This window comes from Aulonocara sp. 'chitande type north' Nkhata Bay, linkage group LG17 (genome assembly GCF_057382095.1).
Source record: "Aulonocara sp. 'chitande type north' Nkhata Bay isolate Kocher_YH1m ecotype deep benthic linkage group LG17, A_spYH_male_GT1.1, whole genome shotgun sequence".
In the NCBI taxonomy this organism is placed as follows: Eukaryota; Metazoa; Chordata; class Actinopteri; order Cichliformes; family Cichlidae; genus Aulonocara; species Aulonocara sp. 'chitande type north' Nkhata Bay.
In genome coordinates, this window is record NC_141360.1 from 3705900 (window position 1) to 3723353 (window position 17454).

Consider the following 17454-nt stretch of genomic DNA (forward strand, 5'->3'; position numbering starts at 1 on the left):
CTCTCGTTTCCATTTTCTCTCTTGACTCCCAGTCGAGCCACAGCTCCTAGCTTCTCTGCTAGGTGGGGTTTTGCCTCTTGGTAGTGTAGGCGTGGTATTGAACAAAGTAGAACTCTTCTTTGATAAAACAACAGACAGCACCCAACCCATGGGAGGTAAGTTGATGGCAAAGCTGGAAACTGCTCTATACCTAAGCTCTGTTTTGAACCTGTGAACACTGTCGTGTGTTTTGAGCACTGTCATATTGTACAGTTTGTTCTGATAGCTCGGCTCTGTAAGAACTCCATCCGAGGAGAAAATGAGCCTATTGCTTGCAAATCATTTCAAGTCTATGACTTGCATTTTTTAATGTTTTTTTTTTTAAGTCTTACTGCAGGAGCTCAGTGGCATTAATTTGGATTAGTCTCTATGCAAATGAGTGCTTTCCATTTACATTATTTAAGTCTCTACATTTGTCCTAAGAGGTATTTACTGTTTCAAAGACAATCCACTCCACTGTTTTAGACTAAATTAAAATGCTGCTCATCAGGTTTGATTATTATCTCTGAATGTTTTTTATTGTTTGGTCGTCTGAGGTAATCGTTGTGTTCATGTCACTTCAATTTCCTGTTTATCCTCGTCATTTAAATGACTGTCTTAGTGTTGTTTTTTTCTTTTGACAAATCTTTCTTTTAGCTGAAAACATAAAAATGAACACACTTAAATGTGTTCAATGTGACAAACTTACGTGTTTTTCTTTCCTGATTTGTTACATAAGAGGTCCTCTGAGGAAATGTTTCATTCTTTCATCTGTACGATACCAATTTAATACTTTTCAGTACTACCGCCTCCAAATATTTATTAAAGTACTCGTCAAAATCACGCTTATCACCAAGATAAAGTGTAATCCCGAGTGCTAGCCTTTGCTCACGTCGCTAATAGCATTTCTCCTCTGGGCTGTGGAAGGAACAAGACCAGCTGTATTGAATATTGCATGAGATGATGTTTGCATGGTTGAATGGAGCCCTTCAATGCATTCACAGCATGGAGGCACCTTGCGAAAATCAAAGATTTACAATAGAATCTGCAGTGAAATAAAAACATCAGTCCAGCAGGTAGCTGTCTTTAGCTCATGAGCACTTTTTACTCAAGCTCCTTTTGGGTCAGCAGGTGCCTTGTTAACGTCCTTTTTTGTAGATTTTCCATGCTGAGATTTCCCCAGCAGGTCCCGGGAACTTAAAAATGGGCCAAACCTTTTTATAGCACTAGTTACCTTACAGCTCGATACCACTGAATCTGTCCTATACTGACTTATAACAAGTTGCACTATGTAGGACATTACAGCTGGAGACGTCACAGCATCACGAGGGAAGTCGCATGTTTTCACACTATGACTTGATTCACACCATCTTCTCATTTTACTGCCTTGCTTTTGAAATAAGGGAGAGAAGCCAGTATCTCCACTCGAGTAGTCTGTTCTGTACATTGTAACTTATTGTTAATTTAAGAAGCTATGACACAGAAGTCCGGCCCGCCTGCCTCCTGCTGTTGGGTTACTGAGTTCGTCTGTGCCATTTTTAAGGATACCACTCTCTCCAGTAGGAGATGCTGTGACGTGCAAGTCTGAGAGGAGGAGCTTGGTTAGTCAGAGTTCTGCCAGTTTCAGGGAGTCATCCTGATAAAATATTCAGCCCCTTACAGTCAGCCAGGCTCTAAAGCGGAGGAGGAGAATGTATTGTTGTTTTCTTTTTGTATTATCAACACTTTATCCCAGGAAGTTCCACAGAGCGTGGATGCTGCTCTGCAGCAGTCCCCAGCCAAATCACACAAACCAAGACCAGTAATCCATTACTGTTCACTGAGCTCAACTAACACTGAAGCTCCAGTAATAGGAGTCTTCTCTGAGCTCTGTGCAGGATATGTGGGAGCTGATCAATACCGGTGCTCAGCTGTTACCTGAATTTGTGCTGAGATATCTGGAACTTATTTTCCTTTGTTTTGTTCAGTATATTTTGTGTGATTAGAATCCCAAAATATCATCTTGTTTATTCCAAGAATTCTCAATTTTTCTCCAAATATAGCACCAACATTAGCAACACTGTCTCACTAAAGAAAGATGCTGCCATTGCTCATTATACTGTTTAACATAAATTGGTTGAAGATGGATTGTTAAAGAAGTGAATGATAAAGATATTGATCATCTGCATTTTGTAGTTATGCATGCAGCAATAATTCAGCATGATTCAGAGTTAATTATGTAAAAAGTCATTCAGTCGTTCCCCGACCGTTCAGAAAAATTCTTCACAAAGATGATTTTTAATTTTACATTAGAGAGGCCACCAAAGAATGAAAGGGCAATCTGTTGTTACCAGGGGACCAGTGCAAAATAAGTCTTATTTTGAAGTCAGTGAGCTTTTTCACTGCCATCTGCCTTTGCTTACTTATTATGATGATAGTTTCCCACTGCTGTTTCACCATTCCCTCATTTGCATTTTGTAACTGCTCAGCACTTGATTTATCGAGTCCAGTTAATCTCAGTTTGGAGGAAATTCCAAACTGCTAACAGTGTGTAAACAGAGAAGTTTTAAAATAAGCTTGAATGATTTTTGGTGTGCAAAACCATCTGTCTTTGATCTCTGCTTATCCTGTCTTAAAAATAGAATTTAATGTTCAGCTTTTCATATCAATAATTTTAAGTTTAATTAGACATAAAAGACATCTTTCTGTGTTTCTGCTAACAAAAATGTTTTTTTGGCAGGGGTTTTATTTTGGAGGGCTCCCAAGTTCATTTGGAGGTTTAAGTTAGACTCCATCTGCCCCTGTTGTCTGTCACGCTGAGGAAGGCTGGTCTCACAGGAAGCAGCAGTGTGCGGCGTAACTCCCCCTGTCACTTTTGTAGTTTGTGAGACAAGCTGTGCTGAGCAAAGGGGTAACTTTAAATCAGATCATGAAGGTGACCTGGCAGCCTGTCACCACCAAAATTTTAAATGCATCTTAAAACCAGAACAAACCTGTACAGTTACCCTGGACACTCATCCAGTGAAAGGTAAGCTGCAGTATCAGCTTAAGAGGAAAAGATTAAAGCAAAGCAAGCCAGGCATGTTTCACTGCCATTGATCAAGCTTTGTTTGTAAAAGTCTGGCATGTGCAGAAACACACTGAGTGCAACACTTGGTTTGACTTGTGTTTGATATTAGAAGCTCACTCTCAGTGCTCAACAGCAGCTTCTTTTTTGTTGAATAGCTCCTCTAAAGCTGGAGATACACGACTGAAAAGCTCAGACTGACAGCTGGGATAGCATTTATTTTTTGTGCGACAAGCTTCTGCTGTGCTTTATTCCTCCATCTCTGAGACGTTTTTCCAATAATGGCTTTGAGTTGAAGGAAAATGAAATCTCAGAATAAAAAATTAGAATGACAGAATAAGAAATTGGCTTTTGATTAGAGCAGGGCGATATGACCAAAAATATCTATCACGATATAAATTTTAAAATTTGCGATAACGATATAACTGACGATATAATTGACACTAGACAAAATACTTTACAACTCCACAACTTTAGTGCAAAAAACCCCATTAATGTATTTTCACTTAAACAAGCAGCTGTTTTTTTATGTGCATTGAAGTTATATAAAAAATTTACAGTGCAAATTCCTTGCTGACATTTTAACCAAAAGGTATTTCCAGTGGAAATTGGCCGACATATCCTCAGCATAACCATGTATAATATCCACAACTTAAAAAGAGGTTACACACACACACACAATATGGTAATATTATGTTGAAGCACAGTACATATCATACATATCACTCCGCGAGGCTCCTGCCTAATATAGCCGTAATGCTCCGGCAATCCATCAAGCGGTGCGGGTTCGTAGCTTAGCAAAGTCGTACTAAAACATTTGACAGATTTTCGAGCGCCGTGTACATAAAATCGTTTCGAGGTCAGTAAACACAACCAGAATTCATGCATAAGGCACACGGGATTATAAGGGGCACTGTCGATTTTCAGAAAAAAAAATATCAAAGGATTGATTTTAAGTGTGCCGTATTTTCCAAACAACACGGTAATAACGACGGCCCGCTAGCATGCGCTACCAAAAATAGTGCTTTGTTGTGTATCTGACGGACGAAAGCCAAACCAGTTCCACACCACTGAAGTTGCAGCATTTTTACAAACCAGTTCTGGTTCATCCGTTTCATTTAACGATCCGTGTTCGCTCTTCTCATTCTGCGTCGCCGCCATGTGCGTATGTAAACCTAGGCACTGCGCATGCGCGTTTTACCCATATTCTATCGCGATATTTCATTTTCCTATCGTTGCCCAAAATTACACCGGTATTACCGTGAACGGTATGATATAGCCCAGCCCTACTTTTGATGTTTGCTTTTGTGCTTTTTTATAGAAATATTTCTTTTTACATGGGGCAGGTTTTTTTCCAGCCTAAATTTCTAGAAATGTTGATCTCATTACAGATTGTTTCACCTAAAGTTTCCTGCAGACATTATGAGTCAGGGGCCTGGTCAGATTTGGGCTGTGAAGATAAATGTTGCTCATTTGAAATCTGTCAGAAGACCAAATCAATTTTGCATTGCACCAGTGGACAACTGGGTTGCTAGGTGTCTGCTCACCGCTAAATTCATTACAGGTGTCAAGTGAATATACACCACCGATTAATATTTAGTGCCTACACTCAGGCACTGTGTTTTTGTACACCTTGGTTTGGGAAACAGGAGTAGAGTAGGTTTCTCTCTTTATTATCATGCCTAAAAACACAATTAAAAGGAACAAAAGTCAAGTTATATGCATGTTTTAAGCATAACAGCTCTTATGCTTTTGACTCAACAGCACCATCATTTTCTCTGGGCTTCTTCTGCACATGTCTGCACATCTCCAGCTCTCCAACTATCCCGCCTCTCCTGCTTTCTGGGTTCTCCATTTCCAGAATTTCATTCTTTATGTTTTTAATTCTGATTTTATCATTTTTTTTTAACAAAATGAACATTTGTGACATATCAAAGCCCCTTGACATTGTTGTCTGTTTGAATATTATAGGGTGATGTGGTGTGCGCACTCATTTCGGTACATCTTTATTTGTTTTTTCAGAAATTAAAGTCTTGGAGCTATTTGGTTAGATTTGTCATGCTAATTACGGGTGTGTCATCGAAACACACACAGACCAACACACAAAGGCAAACACACACAGATGAGACTCGATATGTTGGTATGTAAACCAGTTGTTGTGTGTGAGGACTGTCAGGACTGTACATGTGTCTGTGAGCTGTCACATCTATAGTGCCGGCCGACTCTCAGTTTGCCTGTCTGAATATATGTGTGTAAGAGCTCAGTGAAAGCAAATACAAACTAATGTATTATTACTGCAGGTGATTAATTATGTCTGATAGTAGCAAATAATGCTTGAGCTTGCAAACACAAAAATTTACATTACATTACAAATGTCATTTTGTGGGGAAAACAATTAAACTGGGAAGTCTCAAAAACTCATGATATCAAATTATGCACTAAAGGAGCACAGCGGTTTGATGACTGGAAATGATTTGCTATCGTGGATGGTTAAAACTTCATTCTTCTTGTGGCCTCACCATTGTCTTCTTCTTTGTCCGTTCTCTCTCTCCTGTTGTAGCTGGGACGACAGCAGCTCAGTGAGCAGCGGCCTAAGTGACACGCTGGACAACATCAGTACTGATGATCTGAACACACCTGCATACTCCTGTGTCAGCTCATCGCGCAAAAGCAAAGGAGCGCAGGTGAGCACATAAAAAAATAACCATTCGATAGCCTCAAATAGGCTCACAGCTGGGATAGCCACACGTTGTCTGTGGCTCGTCATCATCTATGACTTTTTTAGGCTTCTGTTCCATGTCTCTGCCTCTATGGGTTCAGGCAAAATTACTCATTTGTTAATTAGAGAGATTACCATAAATTCTGGTGCAGATGTTAATGTTTACATTAGTACCACCATATGTCATAATGCTTCATTTTCATTTATTTATGTGGCAAAAATATTATAAGTTGCTACATATAGTATGATTGGGGGGGTTTAGTATTAATGGTCACAGGTCAGGATGAATTTGATTAATGTTACATCTGCTAAGCATCAAAGTTATTATACAGTTTCACATTAAACTGTTTATTTTAGCTTTGCCCATTTATTTTCAACTGTAATTTCAGTTTGTTTGACTCTTTTCAGTTCAGTTTTGATTGTTTCCTTGGTCAGTTTTTATTATTTTCATTGTTAGTTTTAGTTTCTTTGATGATATTTGTCTAATATCTAGTTATTAGAATGAAAGCACTGCCGTGAGCGGTGTAGTGGTTAGCACTATTGCCTAGGTCCTGGGTCTGAATCCACCGTCTGGTTGGGACCTTTCTGTGTGGAGTTAGCCTGTTCTCCCCGTGTGTGCGTGGGTTCTCCGACTTCCTCCCACAGTCCACAGACATGAAGTTAATGGAGTTTAGGTTAATTGGTGATTCTAAATTGGCCATAGGTGTGAATGTGAGTGTGAATGCTTGCCTGTCTCTCTGTGTTAGCCCACACAGGGTGTACCCTGCTTCTCACCCTATGGCAGCTGGGATAGGCTCCAGCCCCCCATCAACCCCCATGACCATGAATTGGATAAGCAGGAAAAAATTAGATGGATGGATGCACTCATAGTCATCTACTCTCCCATAATCTCATGAAATATATGCGCTAATACCTCCTCATGTGTTTTAGTTAAATGTAATAAATGATAAGCATATTACCATCGTGACCATGGTGTTATTGTAGGATTAGTGTTTAGTTCAAAGCCGCACTCACAGAGCATGTAGCATCAAGTCTCAGTCATGATACCTATAGAGCAGTTAGCAGCTGTGAGTAACCAGTGTTAGTTGCACAGTAATTATCTCCCAAACTAAAACACATTTCCTGCCGTGACCAACTTGAAAATCACGACTTTGCATGTCTTGTCACATCTTGTTATTTAAACTTTCACATTTCTTTCAACTTTGTGTTATGTCTTGATCAAGGCACACACCAACAATTTTACACGCTTACTTGACTTGCTTTGTTACCGTTGGGATAAGCTCCCATTATAAACTGGCGGTGAAGTGTGTGAAAGAAGCAGGCATGGAGGGTTTCATTTTTTTTGGTGTTGCATTGCATTGGGGCAATGTGGGATTGAGGATTTATGGTGATTTGACATTTCCTTTGATAATATTGCAACAATAGCACCAAATCACAGCAGTATGCATACTTGCTATAGTGAGAGCAGGACTGTATAGTTTTATAGTTTGAACAGTTCCTATTTTTCTTAATTTGATTTCTATATTTGTGCTCAAGGAATTAACTGTGGACAGAGGGCCGGTGCTCGGTTCTCCTCAGAGACGTTCACCGTATTCTGCCAAGTATTCTTGGCCCCTCATGAAATACCTAACAGACTGGGCTCTTAAGAGACTCTACCGTTGCTAGGGAGACTGACCATCTGTTCCGGTAGGCTAGCTGTCACTGCTATGTGTTTGAGTTTGTGTGGGTGCGTTCATATGCGCCTCAAAAGCAGAGATCTGGATGTGGGAGATTCCAAAGATAGCTAACACTTCACATGCAGACATAAACCACGCTGCTCAGCTTGTGCAGAGACTTACTTCTTTTTGCTGACTCTTTGCTGACTGTATTGCTTTAGTGTGTCACCTTTCAATAGTTTAAATATTGCATATAATTTTCAAAGCATTGTGACTTATTTGATTTCTTCCATTTAAGGCAGGGTTGACAAACCAAGATATAAAACTTGCTTGCAATCATTTCCTGTCACTGCATTTTTTTTTTTTGCATTCTTTATAAATATTGTTAAGGAACTGCAGTGATGATCAGGTAATGCTTTTAAGACTTACTGGTATAAACTGCAGCCCAGAAGCATTACAGTTTTGTTACTGAATTCTTCCATCTATTTATCAGTTTGTGTGCACTCCCTGATTCTCTGTATGACAACCCCCACAGTCCCAGAAAGGAAGCAGATCCAAGCATGCGGAGCAGGTGGTGAGCAGCAGTTGGGCTGGAGCTGAAGACCTGAAGAAGGTAGAGGAGGAGCTGGATGCAAGCATGGATCCTAGCAGTGGCTCTTCCCGTTGGAAGACCTCCTCGTCTTCCCCATCCTCCCAAACCCAGGGCCAGTATGAGGACGCCAGTCAGAAGGCAGCTGCGCTGGCCCAGATGTCCCAAACAGGCTCATGGAGAAGGGGTATGACAGCCCAGGTGGGCATTACACCACCCAGAACCAAGGGGACGTCCGCTGCCCTGAAAACACCAGGTAGGAGAGGAAGCCTGCCATCTTTGTCTAGAAGTGATTTTGGAAGTAGAGCAATTATACAAAGCGATTATAGACTGGGACAGAATTAAAATGTGACTTTTTGAACAAAGGAGACTCCATTTAAAAAAAAACCCTAATCTACAACATATATTGATCGAGTATTACTGGTATTAATATTAGAACATTAAAAATGATTGTATCTAGGTGATTTCCTAGTGAATGTTTTTCACATCAGACATCAGAAAGTGATCTTTATAGAAAGAGCAAAAATAACTTTAATGGGCTTACGTGACGCTGAAGAAGAAGTCGTAATAATAATGTTGATTTAAGATGAACATGACTGAATCTTAAATGTTTACTAAACACAGCGAGTTGTGCTTCAGATAACTTGGTTGGCTGTAGCATGAGCAACGATTGCTGTGATTCTGGCTGTGGGCACCAATATATTGATTCTATGGCACCAAAGGGTAAACTCCGAGTACAGATGATGCAATGATTGGTGATATTTTTGGATTTGTGTACTTTGACAGGCAAAACCGATGATGCAAAAGCCTCAGAGAAGGGTAAGGTGCCTTCCAAGAGCTCATCTGGCATCCAGCGCTCACCCTCAGACGCTGGCAGGAGTAGTGGGGACGAAGGCAAGAAACCCCCTTCTGGCATCACACGCCCACCCACCACAGGCTCATTTGGTTACAAGAAGATCCAGGGTGCCACTGGCACGCTAATTACCTCCAGTGGTGCGATACTCGCCAGTGGCTCAGCCACCCTGGGCAAGGCACCCAAATCTTCAGCTGCCATCAGCAAAGGTGCAAGCATCAGTGGTGTGCGGAAGACCAGTCTGGATGGCTCACAGCCCCAGGATGATGGCATCCTGCTCAGCTGCAGTGGCTCGAAAGTGACCCTGCAGTACCGCTCCTTACCCAGGCCAGCTAAATCCTCCAGTGGGGTGGCCGCAGGGCGCAGTGGGCATCGCTCCAGCTCCAGCAGCATCGACTCAAATGTCAGTGGCAAGTCAGCTGGTGGGGCAACAACGCAAACAGGCACTAAACGCAGGGATGGAAAAGTGGGCTCAGAACGCTCTAGTCCCATCACCATCAACCAGACCGATAAGGAGAAAGTGGCGGTGTCAGATCAAGACCCAGCAGCAGGACTATCCACCTCCCCAAAGTCTAGCCCCACCTCCACCTCAACAGGCCAGTCAGGCCTCAGGCAACCAGGCTCCAAGTACCCCGATATCGCTTCTCCAACCTTTCGCAGGTCTGATACACCATACGCACACACTGCACTCATTCTGTCTTTGTCCCTGACTTTGTGTTTCTGTGTGAATCCAGCATTTCATCACATTTCTTTTTCAATTCCCTGATTGTTAGTTAAAAGCAGCATCTTTTACAGCAAGGACATTTGGGGCAGTTTTTTTTGAAAGACTGAATCTTTTCACCATATCTTCTCCAGAATTTAGGCGAGTTTAATCCATTATGATACGTGGTGTTTAGTGACGCTTTTCCACTGCAGGTTATTCCCCAGGTTTCTATAACGGAGAGAAAAGATATCCATAATGTCAAAGTTTCACTTAAAATATATGCCATCTCTATCAATTTTAGATATGTTTGGATGTGCAAGATGAATATCAGACACTTAATAAATCATATTAGATTGCCTCCGTGGAAATATTGATAGAGTCAGTAGACTTGGCTGCATAGCTAAGGGGTGCCATAACATAGATTGCTCCCTGGTGTAGCTGATAAGTCACTGCAAATGCAACACATCTTTACCCTGAAGATGAGGGTCTGATGGCTTTTCATTCAGCAAATTCAACCCAGCAGTGTTTATCAGAACTGACAAGAGACAGGACTTTCTCTGCACACCAGTCCCTCACTCATTAGAAGCATGCATTCGGCAGGCGCGTCCAAACATCCGTCCCATCCAATCTGTCAAGCCAACACGTTTCATCTGCATGTCATAGCTTTTTTTCTTCCCCCCAGAGTGTGTCACCTATATATTGTGTGATTGCGGTGACAGAGTGGGACAGGCACAAGCAGAGTAGCAGGCTGCCTGAGCATATGCAGAAGGCAAACAGGGTTGAGTGGCCTAACAGATTAGGTTATTTAAAGTCACAGGGTTGAAACGGCGAAGCTGTGAAAGCAGATGTGTCAGTGTAAATCACTGAGAGTTCACATCTAGCCGAGGTCGAGTTCGCTGCCAGGGAGAAATGTATTGTAAAATGTGCTTAATATTTTTTATCTGTTATATAAAGTTGTTGCTACAGCAAAGCAAGGGGATGTTTATAAAAGCTGCTTTCCACTATCCTAAAATGGGTTTCTTGTGACCATTGTAGTAGTTTTCTTTGTAATGTTTGACCAGTGAGATCACTGCACTTGTCACACCCGAAGTATACCAGAGTCCTTAAATTTTCCAGTAAGGATCTTGCAGATGCTCATCACTTGTCTTTTGAGCATTTCTAAATGATTGCACCCACCTCTCTGCCCTCAGATTGTTTGGTACCAAAGCTAGCAGCAAGGCCAGCTCTCCTGGCACGCCCGACTCTGGCAAGTGCCCCTCAATACTGGGCAGCCCGCACGGCACACTGGCGAGACAAGCCAGTCTGGACTCGCCTTCCTCTGGCACTGGGAGCCTGGGCAGCGCTGGCGGCCTGAGCGGTGGCAGCAGCCCTCTGTATGGTAAAACCCCAGACATGTGCACCGACTCCCCGGCCTCCAGCCCAGCCTCTGGCCTCTCCCTGCCCTCCAACGCTCGGCCCTGGCCTGCCTGTAGCTCATCTGCTGGCAGCAAGGACACACTGAGCTGCCAAAGCATGACCAGTCTGCACACCAGCTCTGAGTCCATTGATATGCCGCTGGGCCACCATGGGCCCAAGGTTACACGAACCGGCAGTGTCAAGTCCACCCTGTCTGAGGGGTGAGTAACAGGGAATACGATTGGGAAGAATCGTATTCATTGTTTCATTTGAGAACAGAGACAAAACGTTTATCTCCCTATCCTAAGATGTAGACATACAATACAGATGAATAACAGAAAGAAATCATTCATTCACAAAACAGTTTGGTTCAATTTAAGTTTCTTTTTCTGGCATGGTTTTGATACTATAGAAAATAAATAAATAATACCTCCTCTACTCCTAAATTTCACATATCTGCTAGTTCAATCAGTAGTTATTGTCTCAAAGTACTATAAGGATAGCAATTAGCATTAAAGACATTTAACAGTCCTGATAGTTTCACAGTCCAAAGCCATGACAGAAAAAATACCACAGTAGATCATTTCTGACACCCATTCCTACGTGTAGCCTCTATAAAGGCCTTTCCATTTTTTTGTCCACACACTTTGCATGAATTACATCATAGAGCATAGAAGCAGCAAACACATTTATTTCCCCTCACTAGTTCAGCTGTCTCAAAAATGAAACAATCTCAATTCTGCCTGTTTTATCTACGTAGTCTTTTGCACTGAGGTGCATTAGTAATGTCTTAATGGATTTTCCATTGTGTGCATCTTTGTGTATGTCAAAAGTCAAGTTTGTAAAATGTGACCAGTTCTTTTTCTTGTGTATCACAAAACAAATGTTTACAGGTGTTCATCTAATTTGCTCATCCTCTGTGTTTTAACAGCATGCCACTTGACAGAAACACACTTCCCAAAAAAGGACTGAGGTACAACACATTTGCAGCCACATTCCATGTAGATCACATGCATACATGCATCTGCATTCTAATGTCAGGCTTTCCGTGTTGTTTTTCATGTGTCATTATTTGCACAATCCATAGCAGTGTTTCCCAGGTAAAAGTCATCAATAAACAGTAAAATATTTACTTTAAAGCAGGGGTGTCCAACTCCAAGCCTCAAAGGCGGTGGCAGCTGATTTAAATGGGTAAATGACCTAAATGGCTAAATGGTGATGAACGAATCATTTGATTCAGGTGTGTTGACCCAGGGTGATATCTAAAACCTGCAGGACACCGACCCTTGAGGCCTGGAGTTGGACACCCCTGCTTTAAATTATTAGATAAATGAATCGATAAAAATTATTAACTAGTTTTTCAACCACTCTCCATCAGTTCATGTTCAGAATTATGTATAATTAGGCTGAGGTGATAATGATAAAGTACACAGGTTTGATAAGGATGTGGGTCAATGAAAAACTACTGCTCAATAAAAACTTTTTGAAGATTAAATAAAAACTGAGAGTCGATATTAAAAAAAAAATGAGCGTAAACATTTATGTTTACACCATCTGTTTACATCCTAAGTATGCTTAATAGCTCTTTTATGAACTGCAGATTTACAGTGTGTGACTCCTTTAGTGATACAAGCAGATTGGTTCTGATTATATTAGCACTTAAGTCAAGCACTGATCAAAGGCTGTTGATAAAAAGCAAACATCGCCACCATAATCTCACCTAAATGGTGACACTAATAAAGCATGACCTGCTTTATCATCCATAATTTACAAATGAATATCCTGTTGTGTTTATTAAGACTTTAAACTACAGAGCCTAACTCACCAGGAAAATGTTTATTGAGGTCACAAGCATTGTTTTCCCACAGTCTTGTTTTCATCTTGAGGAGTCAACCCCCGCTGCCTAGGAATAATGTCGTTTGAAAACCTCCTTTTTTTAGCCCAATAAACTATGTCCATCTTTTCACATACAGTCTGTTTACATTTGACTAAATATATAGGGAACTCATATTTGAGTCTAGTTGTGGATTTTTTCTCTTTCAACTTTTAGAGTTTTTTCCCTTCTGTTTATCATGCAATTATGTAACAAACTCTGGAGCTCAAATTAGATTTTGACTTCTTTGAATTGATGCATAAAAAAAAAAATCTCTAACATACTATGAATGCTATCTGGGATGATGAGGGAGCAGTGTGTTTTTCCATCTGTCTGCTTGTCTGCTTCTCTGTGCTCATCCTAATCCTACACTCATCTCATGCAAAGTTAGAAATGTGGCAAACGCAGCCACTGAGCTGCTCGGCTTCCAAAAATGGCTTAAACTTTCCGATAACATTTGCTCTGTTAGCTGAGGCGAGTATAGAATGAATGTTTTGAATTTAGCTGTAACTGAGTGGACGGAAACTGAAGCACCATGACCTATTCATCACAGTGGCACAACTGATACAGGGAACAGCCTTTCCAGCCAATTATAGAGTACTGCTGGAGAGGTGTCGGATGGGGCATGCTGGGTGTTCTTTCATTTTTCGAGCATTTGACGCTCGTGCTATATGGAGCCTAAAACCATCTGATCTCGCACGACGCTTTTGCCTTTTTTGCCTCAGTGCGGTCTGCAGTGTTCACTTTAACGTTTTTATTGGCAATGGCAATCTGTTTTCATCTTAAACATGCCAAATAGCTCTTTTATAAACTGTAGACTTTCTACATGGGGAGCTTAGATTAATAGATTTGCCTCCTTTAGTCATACGCTGTAAATAAGCGGATTGGTTGTGATTATATTAGCACTAAGTATACCGACTCAAACACTGACCCTTGGATATTTCAGTCTGTTCCATTTCAACTCCAGCTGCAGTCTGACAGCACTCAGTGCAATCTTAGACGCCCAATTGCTGCTGGAGAGAAAAGCGAGCACAGACACAGGACTAGAGCAGGGTCAGATGTGACAAGCGTAGTAATGGGGGCGTTGGAAGGAAGAAGCTGCTGAAAAGAGATGAGTGCAAACTCAATTATCATCCTCAGAGGATTAAATATGGCCGATTGTCATGTGTGCGATAAGGGGGGCTTCTGCTGCTGAATTACTTTAGAGTTTGGGAGAGAGGAGATCAACAGCAGAGTCTGTGTGTTTGGCAGCTTTAAGCCTGAGTAGTGTGTGTGTGTGTGTGTGTGTGTGTGTGTGTGTGTGTGTGTGTGTGTGTGTGTGTGTGTGTGTGTGTGTGTGTGTGTGTTTGTGAATATATATAGTTATTATACATAAATGACTGCATGCGTGTAGATGCATGCACATCCACTTCTGTGTGGTATGGTTTTTAATATTTTTATGCCATCTGCTCACATCCTTCTACTGTGTAGCTTCATTAGTTTACACGTCTTCATCACTTGAACTTTTAAGTAATAAAGTTCATTACTAAAAAGTAATGTCTTGCCTTGAGTTTAAACTGTGTTTTGTGGGTTTCAGATACCCTACCTCCTCCAGGCAGACATCTCATGAAGAAGGGAAGGAGTGGTTGAGGTCCCATTCAACAGGAGGTCTTCAGGATACTGGCAGCCAGTCCCCTCTGTCTCCTCCTGGAGCCTCTTGCACCACCACAGGAAAATACCACTACTCCAACCTCTGTGAGTCAAAAGGAAAAAACCTATTGTGCCTAAAATGTGTATATCGTATCAACAAAGGCTATGATAGACATATGAGCACAAAAAGGATCCTTGTGATATGATCTGTAATTAATTAAAGCATTCTTCAGTGCATAAATAAATAATCTGAGGTGATTATTATTTAACAACTTGTTATAAGTAGGTTTTTAGTGCCTGCATGAATGATTGATGACTGAAACGCACGTGAAAATATAACATGGTAGATGTATATGTTTTGCTCTGTGCAGTGAGCCCCACCAACATCAGTCAGTATAACCTGCCACCAGGCAGCAGCAGCATGAGCCGCTCCAACAGTATCCCCACCCAGGACTCCTTTGACCTGTATGGAGAGGGTCACCCACTGGGTGGCAGCGCAACCTCTCTGGAGGAACGACCACGTGCCATCAGCCGCTCTGGGTCCTTCAGAGACAGCACTGATGAAGGCGAGACACACACTCATTCTCGACGGACTGTCCAGAACAAACCCAATTCCTCACAAAAAAGCTAAAACAGCGAAAACCGTTTTTACTGTCACTTTCAACAAAGCAAAGTCCCACCAGCTATCAAGTGCTTTGATACCAGCATTGCTGATAGGTCTCTGTTCTGGTCAGCATTTTAAATTGTTTTTTTTTTTAGTCCCACAACTGATTGCAATTTTTCACTTTACATTTTCTGAATAAGTAAGCATAAGAGCTGCTGACCAATCAGCCAAATAATTTCTAATAATATAAGTATTGCAAACTGAGTCACAAGGTGAAGACAGTTAAAGGACAAATATCCACGTTTTACCTTAAAAGTCTTTGTTTACTCATGTGCACCGTCTCTGTGTCTTACAGTCCATGGCTCCTCACTGTCTTTGGTTTCCAGCACGTCGTCACTGTATTCTGCGGTAAGTATCTAAGAAGTGTGACAGAAATCCCTACTGAGAAAAAAACCCTAACCATAGCAATATATCTGAGATTTCACTTCTATTATTTTTTTCTGTAGTAATAGCATTCCATACAAACATGTCAATTTCTATATTGTAATATAAATAATTACTGAATCACTGTGTTCAGAAGGATTTTCAGAAAAAGGAATTGACTGTAACTATTTGCAAATATTTACCAGGACGGGGTGACAATATTTTTTTCAGTCCTAATTGATGCCTTCCTCCACTCACATAGAGCATTTTGAAGTTGGCAAAAGCAGTTTAGCATCTTCTCTGCCTTTCTCTTTTGGCTTCTAGCCTTTAAGAAGACGCCACTAGGGCTGGGCGATATGGCCTAAAATTCATATCGCGATATAATTTGAAGCATGTGCGGTAACGATATATATCGCGATCTATTCTTTTCTTCTGTATAACGTATTTTCCACACTATAAGGCACACTTAAAATCCTTTTGTCATCACCCCACCAGGGAGTTGGATGAATAGCGTGGACACTGAAGTTTGTGAATGCGATAACCTGAGATCAAGGCGACGTATGATGATGTGTTTTGAAATTGATACCATTGGTGCATCTACTGAAAATTTGAGTTCCAAATTCAGTGAACTCACATCCTGTGAACACAATACATCAAGGAGGATGTCATCTAGGACTTTCAAAGTGATGCCATAGGTGCATCTACATGCAGGCTGAGGGGTAACACTGGCAGCTGCCAGTAGGGATGGGTACCGGTATCGTTCTGACATAAACGGTAGTAACCAGACCGAAAAGCAGCGCACATTTTGGTGCTTTATTTCGGTGCTTTTTTTTTCCTGAGATGTCAGACACTTTGGATTCTAGCCAATCATTTTACGTTTCCAAGGATAGTAGGCGGGCCCAGGTACGTACGATCTTTTAGAGCAGAGCTACAGATTAAAAATCCCCAAGGCGAAGCGGGCAAAAGTCTGGCTGTACTCCACAGCAAACTCAGCAGCCTGCAACAAGTGCTTTAAGGTGATACTGTGCAAAGGATAACCTCCTTTGCACAGTATCACCCTAAAGCATCAAATCTAATGAAACACCTGGCGACGCATAGCGTTTTTTTAAAAGCCGAGAAATGCACCGTATTTGATAGCTTTGCTGCAAGAGCTCACACCGGGCACATCTACTGCGGGTGTGGTGCCTGTTATCGGACCCGGAGTTAGCAACGTCCCCCAAGAACCAGAAGAGTAGAGTCCTGGCCCCTAGCCCTGCCAGTGTAGCAGAAATGATGACGGATGATGATGGCGGCAGCAGCCATTCTTCTCTGTGTGTGAAGCTTGATGTTGTTCGTGTGTAATTTACGTTGAGTAGGCCAAAAAGGCTAAAATGACCAAAGAAAAAGTGGAAAACAGTTAAACATGAGAGGCTTTTGGACAAAGTTTGTTTTTTCCATTGTTTAAGCACTGCTTCCAGCCAAGAGTGATACCATATATGCCCTATAGCTGCAGAAAAGCCTAACATTGTTAACTTTTTACACAAAAACAGCTAAACATAAGAGGTTTTTGGACAAAGTTTGTGTTCAACGGTTCAGCACCGTTTCAAAAGTACTAGTTTGTCACCGGTATTGGATAAAACCGGTGACAAAGGGATGGGTATCTGAAGATAAAACCTTCAGATACCCATCCCTAGCTGCCAGTATTTGAAACAAGATTGATCTTCAGACTGTTTCAAACATTTTTTCTGTTGAGCTCCAAACTTCATATGTTTGCATACAAAAATAAAATAAAACTGAAATCATCTTTATTTTTTAATTTGAAGGGTGAACATCTTTTCCGTCCTCTCCTATCAGTGATGTTACGTAGCATTCAGTCTTTCCCTTTTCCTCTCTATTTTTGTAGAAGACATGGCAAGTTTCTGTGACAGCATTTGTCTGAAGTAACAAATTCTTGACAATTTAGATTCT

The 17454-nt window shown here is 41.3% G+C and overlaps 1 protein-coding gene across 7 annotated transcripts in view; it reads left to right on the forward strand.

The window, feature by feature from the left end:
- Window positions 1-17454, forward strand: part of nav3 (neuron navigator 3) — a 415949-nt gene that overhangs the window by 373338 nt on the left and 25157 nt on the right. For 6 of the 7 annotated variants that reach the window (XM_086270023.1, XM_086270024.1, XM_086270026.1 and 3 more), the window contains 8 exons: window positions 5625-5748; window positions 7974-8283; window positions 8814-9540; window positions 10774-11199; window positions 11910-11951; window positions 14428-14585; window positions 14852-15046; window positions 15440-15492. In XM_086270023.1, coding sequence (XP_086126149.1) covers window positions 5625-5748; window positions 7974-8283; window positions 8814-9540; window positions 10774-11199; window positions 11910-11951; window positions 14428-14585; window positions 14852-15046; window positions 15440-15492 — 2035 coding nt within the window. The remainder of the gene's footprint in view (window positions 1-5624; window positions 5749-7973; window positions 8284-8813; window positions 9541-10773; window positions 11200-11909; window positions 11952-14427; window positions 14586-14851; window positions 15047-15439; window positions 15493-17454) is intronic. The other variant, XM_086270025.1, reaches the window with a different exon arrangement.